The sequence below is a fragment of the Trachinotus anak genome, unplaced genomic scaffold (genome assembly GCF_046630095.1).
Source record: "Trachinotus anak isolate AG129_WGS33_773 ecotype Australia unplaced genomic scaffold, CSIRO_AGI_Tana_v1 ptg000010l, whole genome shotgun sequence".
In the NCBI taxonomy this organism is placed as follows: domain Eukaryota; kingdom Metazoa; phylum Chordata; class Actinopteri; order Carangiformes; family Carangidae; genus Trachinotus; species Trachinotus anak.
The window spans coordinates 567814-575142 of record NW_027273861.1 but is presented as its reverse complement, the minus strand read 5'-3'; the positions used below and the strand labels follow the sequence as shown (position 1 = coordinate 575142).

At 44.1% G+C, this 7329-nt stretch overlaps 1 protein-coding gene across 3 annotated transcripts in view; it reads left to right on the top strand.

The window, feature by feature from the left end:
* The first annotated feature begins 474 nt into the window (after positions 1-474).
* Positions 475-7329, top strand: part of LOC139626436 (AP-1 complex subunit mu-1) — a 40916-nt gene continuing 34061 nt past the window's right edge. For all 3 annotated transcript variants that reach the window (XM_071486734.1, XM_071486733.1, XM_071486735.1), the window contains exons 1-5: positions 475-653; positions 1958-2114; positions 2823-2890; positions 4537-4667; positions 4757-4904. In XM_071486734.1, coding sequence (XP_071342835.1) covers positions 612-653; positions 1958-2114; positions 2823-2890; positions 4537-4667; positions 4757-4904 — 546 coding nt within the window. In that variant the 5' untranslated portion in view covers positions 475-611. The remainder of the gene's footprint in view (positions 654-1957; positions 2115-2822; positions 2891-4536; positions 4668-4756; positions 4905-7329) is intronic.

Genomic DNA, 7329 nt, shown 5'->3' with positions numbered 1-7329 from the left:
GACCCTGGCATATTCCTAACATACAGTCTAAAGGTAGATGTCCGTGTGTTTTCTGATTATAAAGCAGGTCTAGGTATCACAGCCTCAGTCCACAGAGAAATGCACACAGCCTGTATTCAGAAACTGAGCCTTAAAACCAGCCGTCAGGACTTCTGGAACTTTGTGATGTCACAACAAAGCAGTTACTCCCCCAGCCACGCCCTAAGCCCCGCCCACCCGGAACCACCATCCAACCTTGCAGGATTTGGTTTCTCTTTACCTGAAATCTGTTTCTTAGATCACTCAGAAAACAGTCAGCCAATCAGAAGAGAGACTCAGAATCTCTCTTCTGATTGGCTGACCTGTTGTTACTAGAGCATCTTTGTGATTATCTAGTATTTAAATGATGTTGATGAAATACAAAGTTGTACCCACTTTTTTTGGTTCCCTGCTTTTATTGTGAAAGCAGGAAGTTTGACAGTTGCCAGCGGAACACAGGTCGGTGCTGCTTCCGGTTGTCGGTGTACTCATGAACGCGGCGGGTCTGGTCTGACAGGGGGGTGGCGCCGTTACTTCTGTCTCCCGTTAGCACCGCGTCGCCGGGGTTGAGCCCAGGACGTGACCGCTGAAACATGTCGGCCAGCGCCGTGTACGTGCTGGACCTGAAGGGGAAGGTAAGACGTCATCTGACCGGAGCACGGATTTCATGTGGCACGGAGAGAGGTCCAAGGGGGGGGGGGGGTGTTTCATGCCCCCCCTCAGACACACTCAGGGCGCTCTCATGTGATGCATATTTTCTCTGCAGTGGCTGATCATGCTGCTCTGGTGGAGCAGGAGTCAAGCTGCCTGTCAGTCAGTCCAACTCAGACTGTTATCATTCAGCTGCCAGACCTGATGACACCAGATCCACAGTCCCTGCTCCACTGCCTCTGCCTCTGTGTTAGTGCTGACATACAGAGGAGGAGGCGCTCTGTCTGAATCCAGTGGATTTATTCCCTGTAGCTGTCACTGACATTCACGGTCAACCTGTGGTCCCACAGCTGTCAGCTGGTTGTTCAAGTCAGGTCAAAATTATTATCACCTGATTAATAAATACATTTTCAGACATGGGGAAATGTACACAAATAAACTGAAATCGAATTGATGGAGAAAACACTGTAAATAGAAACCAGCGTCTTCACCAGTCTGACAGGACACACACAGCATTTAAAAACAAAAAAACACAGTCAAATACACACGACAAGTTCAAAGATTTTCTGTCCTCTGTGCAGATTTTTTTCCAAATGCTGCATGTGTGTTGTCAGATTGATGAAGATGTTTTCTCCATTTGCTTGTGTTTTGTGTAACTGTGTGTGGGGCTGTCAGGGAGATGAGAGGAGATGAACTGAGCTTCACAGCAGCACAAAGAGCAGAGCAGACACTGATGAGTAGAAAAACAGAAAGTTCCAGTTCCTCACATGTCTCTGATTTGTTGCTTTTCTCTTTCACATTGTTTATATATATATATATTATATTATATAACCGATTTGGTTTTGAGCTGTTAGCAGCAGAAAGACGACCGCCTGGAGTCTGGGAAACGGTGATGAGCGTTTTCACTGTTGTCAGGCATTTTACGGACCAATCAAATAATTGTTTAATTTAAGATGAATTAAGAATGATCAATAGATTTGTGGCTTATGATAATAATTATTTACAGCCCTAAAGCTGATCAGAGTAATGTTGAAAGCAGTGAACTGTGTTCTACCGTTTTTTGTCACATTAAAGCAAAGTAACATGACTGTGTTTTTATGACATGAATCTGTTGACAGTGAATAGTTGATAATATTATCAGTAACCGCTCCACCAGCTCCACCAGCTCCACCAGCTCCACCAGCTCCCTCCTGGTCTGCAGACAGATGAAGTGAGACTGAGCTCAGGCCCCAGAGTCTCGGGTGAATGACAGAATTGGACATGAAGAGAAATGTGTCGTATATTTCAGGTGCTGATCTGCCGGAACTACCGGGGAGATGTCGACATGTCAGAGATCGAGCACTTCATGCCCATCCTCATGGACAAGGAGGAGGAGGGAAACCTGTCTCCGATCCTGGCCCACGGAGGAGTCCGCTTCATGTGGATCAAACACAACAACCTGTACCGTATCTTTGAGGCATCCTCAGGGGCCTGGATCAGTGTGTTTACAAAATCAGCTCTGAGTCCCAGTGAGAATCATGCGCTGAAGCAAAAGCAGAAGAAAACACATGTAGTTCACCCACCTCACTTTCTAGACTGGCTGCAGCTTTTCTAGTCTCAGTCTAGTTTAGTCAGTCGACCCTCTCAGTGTGGTCTGATCGTCCAGCTGCTGAAATCCAGATGAGAGAAGTTTTGGCTGCAGCCACAACTCAGGAACAAAAAGTGATCAATAGTTTGATTTACAGTCAGAGTCACTGTTGATCAAATTTACAGCTGTGAAGAACAGTGTCAGAAGACAAATATACAAATACAATATTTATCATAAAGTTTCAGACTAACTGTAGTTTAAAGTGCTGTCAGTGGATTTGTATTAAATCACATTTCTCTTCCAGTTGTTAGACCATGTTCATTTAGGAACCAACTTCACAATGATATGTTGCTTTCTATAATGAGATGAATCTATTAACTCAGTTTTTGTTTTTTAAAAACAAAACTACCTGTGCAGGGGGCTGCACAGGTAGACTGTAGGTCTGCTGCAGTGAGGTCTTGTAGCTGCTTGTTTTTTTGGTATTGCTGCAGACACAGTTTTGTTGCTCTGTCTCAGTTTTTACTGATTGATTTTTTATGTCACATTCACACCTGGTCACTTGTCACCTTAACCTGCTGGTCACCAGTTGTAGCGACGACAAAGAAGAACGCCTGTGTCTCCCTGGTTTTCTCTTTTCTCTATAAAATCATCCAGGTAAGAGTTTGTCTTCTCTTAGTCAATAATCAATCACCAGTCTGATGCATGGTAATTATAGTTTTGGATTTTTCATTAGTTTTTATTTTTATTTTGTTTTGACTTTTTGTTTTCAGTTTCAGTGAGGACATGAGATGTAGATCTGCACACAAACATGTAAACACAGTCGACACAGGATGAGGCCTGAAGTGTGAAATGTGTGTAGTTGTGTTTCTGAGGAGACGCACCACAAGTAAAAAAAACTCAACATGAACTGATCAGTAAACTGAAGCTCTGTGGCTCATCAGTGTGTTCATTAACAATGAAATACTTTACTTCATTAATACAGTGAATGATTTAAAGGTCACATGTACTGGTTGTACACTGAGAGCCAATCAGCTGTGAGATACATGTACTGGTTGTACACTGAGAGCCAATCAGCTGTGAGAGACTGTTTTGTCGGACACAGCTAAAAAACTGAAGATGGATTTCATATCCACCCAAAACACCAGGCTGATGGATGAACCTACTACTCCTACATCCTCCTTTAAATCAATTCTGGTTTATTGGATCTGAAATAAATGCATGAAAATGAAATTACATTTTCATGCATTAGCTAAATGAATGCTGAAAAAAAAATCCAGGTGTCATTCAGTGTATGAGCAACTGCATGTTGACGTCCATCTGTTGACAGGATGGAGCCATTAGATTAACTGACATTAGCTGATAATAAGAATCAGTAACAAAGTGACAGAATGTGCTGAACGTGGATGTTGGTCAGTGTGTGTGTAACTGATGTTTCCTCCTCCAGCTGATAGAACTGTATCTGATGCTCCTCCATGTAGTCTGGGGGACACAGGCTCTCTGTGCCGTCCTGCAGACCTCATTCCCACACAGAGTTTTTAGAGATCACAGTGTTTTTTTTTTCAAATCACATTTTTCTTCTGGTTACAGTAAAGTAAAACATCTTGTAACTGCTGAATTCTTCCAAAAGACAAACATTTTCTGCTGGGGTAGATGGAGCTGAGCGGTTGGATGATGTTCCTTGGTCACCTTTTTTTTTTATTTTGAAAAAAGTCTTAATTTACCCAGAATGCATTGTACCACAGTCTGGTTTGAGATAGTCAAGAACTAAGCTGCTGTGTGCAACAGATTCAGACGTCTCTCTGAAGTCTGACTGTTCTATCTACAGTATAGTCAGAGTGTGTCTTTGTGAAACCAGCCCCTGCTCTAACATGCAGCCTGTATCTGCATGTGTTGTGTGGACATCTGATCATGGGACCTTTTTCTTTACACCTTTTATGATGAAACATTTTCAATTTCTGATTCTGCCTGCTGTGTGATCAGATCTAGATGCAGATTAAGGGCCTGTACGTTGGAGGCTCCTGTAGAAACACTGCTCTATTTAATCCACTTATTCTTCCTTTGGAGAAAAGTGGTTCATCTGTAGCTTTGTGTCCAGCTGTTTGAGAGGGAGGGAAGAGATGGAGTCAGGTGACCTTTCACCTCGCTGAGGAAGAATGTCACAGATGTTATTTCCAGCTGCTGAGATCTGAGTGTGTGATGACACCTGCTTCAACATGGATCCTTCCTGACACGGACATTCAGATACAGATCATGTACTGAAGTCATCTCCTCAGACTAACTCTGTCTGTGTGGCTCCTCAGGTCTTCTCTGAGTACTTCAAAGAGCTGGAGGAGGAGAGCATCAGGGACAACTTTGTCATCATCTACGAGCTGCTGGATGAGCTGATGGACTTTGGTTACCCTCAGACCACTGACAGCAAGATCCTGCAGGAGTAAGAAGTCTGGGACTGATCACGACCTCTGACACTTGCTGTTTCATCAGACCTGTTATAATTTATCTATCCTGCTCTCCACCCTGCAGATACATCACTCAAGAGGGCCACAAGCTGGACACCGGGGCCCCTCGCCCTCCTGCCACTGTCACCAACGCTGTGTCCTGGAGGTCAGAGGGCATCAAGTACAGGAAGAATGAAGTCTTCCTAGACGTCATAGAGTCAGTCAACCTGCTGGTGAGAACACATGTACAAGCTTTGAACTTCAGTGCATGGTCATAACTTTAGATATAAACTTAGAGACAGGCCTCCTCAGTTCTGGTTATAAATAAATCTGATCAGCACGTCCTCCATGTTTCCCTGTTGGATCAGATCCACAGAGTCATGTGACACTCACCACTCTGCTGCTCTTTTAACACTGACACTGTTTTCAGTAACTCTCTAATCACAGTCAGTTCTCCTTTGTTGTTCTTCTGTGATGATCAACACTCTCTGTAGATATTTCACAATAAAATCCTGACAGAGAAACTAAATGCATACTCCTTCCACCCTTTTCCTGGAAGGCTTTTAATGTGAAACACTTACATCAAATCAAATCGACAGCTCGATATAAAAGTTTGGTTTCCTCCCTCTGTTCTCTGCTCGAGTCAGTGACAGATTGTTGTATGTTGTGAAAAGTTTTGACTGGTACTGTTTGTATTTTTGATGTACAGAGCAGGTTACAGACAGTGTTCAGCATCATCTTCAGCACCATGGACAGCTGCCTTTAATGATGTGTGTTTGCTGCTTCGTCGTGTGAAAATGAGCATTCATCAGAGGTCTTTTAATAATGAAAGGGTTGTGGAGAGATGAATGGAGAGGGTGGGGCTGAGGCAGGTGAAGACGGGACAGACAGGTGAGGTACCGCTGAAGACCAGCGGGGAGCTGGTGAGCGTGGAGCGGAGGGAAGGAGATGGTGGAGACAGGTGAACATGGAGTTGAACTGTGGGTGATGAGTAGATTGCAAACAGGTGTGGAGAGCTGCCAGAGCCAAGGAGAGGTAGCTACGCCTATTAACACACAAACACACACACACACACACACACACACATACACATACTTGTACTTCTATCTTTGTGGGGACACTCACTGACATAATGCATTCCCTAGCCCCTTACCCTAACCTTAACCATCACACCTGAGAGCCTAACCCTAACCCTGACCCTAACCTTAACCTAAACCTGATTCTAACCATAACTCTAAAACCAAGTCTTAACCCTCAACATGTGATTTGAAGGTGTCTCAAAAAGTGAGGACCGGCCAAAATGTCCTCACTCTGTTAGTAAAATACTTTTTTTGGTCCTTACTATGTAGCGAGTACAATTACACACACACACACACACACACACACACACACACACACACTGACACACAGGGAAAAGAGGGGAGCACTAATTCACAGCCAGCACTGTGACAAACTCTCCTCACCTCTATGATCAGTTGTTACTGGGAAACATTGCCCCTGTTGTATCCTTTGTTCATTATTATTTATTTAGAAAACATGATTATTATTTTATGTTTATATTTCATGATTTGCATTCAGATCCAGTTAAATATTAAATAGACAGTATTAAAATACAGATTAAAAGTAAGGTCAATTTCATACATGATTTCATAAAGGCAACTGATATGTAGCCTAATGTTACTCATTTAGTCCACCAGAGGGCGTTTCTGTGTTTACACGTCAGTTGAGAAAGGTCAAGGTTCGAACCATTAAAAAAAAGAAAGTGTCAGTGGGAAAACGGAAGAAGAGTCATTGTTTATGATCTGTTAGTCATCGTCATTTTTTGTATTGTGACAGTTTTTTCCGTCAGTAAAAAACATGAAAAGACAACCAGAAGTCCCGCTTCGTTTTTCATAGAAGCTGCAGCTAAGTTCCCACAGCCCCTGGTCTTTACTGTGAAACAACATTGCCATGTCTTCAGATATTATTTGATCATTTGATTTTTTCCAAGATATTTATTTTGTGTCAGGATTTTCAAAGGCGTTACAGGCCCTGAGTCTGCTGCATGTGACTGACTGATTCTGTGGCGTCTGCGGATCTGCACACAGACCTGATCTACATGTTGGGTCTTTTAGTTCCTGGTCCTCAGTTCAGTTCACTGTAGTGACCATCAGAGGGAGAAAGAGTCCACAAGTCCAGTACTGACTACAGCTCCTGGTTAAATGTGATACCAGGCTTGCTGCTGATTGGATGAGGCATTGCCCTGGTGTATCGGAAAATTAGTAGTAGGAGTAAAGCTGTGAGCACTCAGACTGTGAACCGCAACTGGGAACCACCTTGGAAGGAGCTGTCAACAGCCTGTCTGTGGCAATAGACAGGGTGACGCTCAGACTGGTGATGACACCCTGCGAACTGAGGCGCTGATTGTGAACTAGACGAAGCGACTCTCCAGGCCTATGCACACACACACATTCACGGCACTCCTCACATGTACATATGCAACTCGCCCCAATCCCCAACCCCATCCCACGCCTTCGCCGCTTCCACCCCCCCAGTGCAGCGGGCGGGGTCCGCTGGCGGCGCCGTGGCGGCTGCGGCTGCGGCTGGCTGCACCTCCTCCCCCCCTCCCCCCTCCCCTGGAGCAAGTTGTTGAGTCATGTTGTAAAATGTGCTTATATA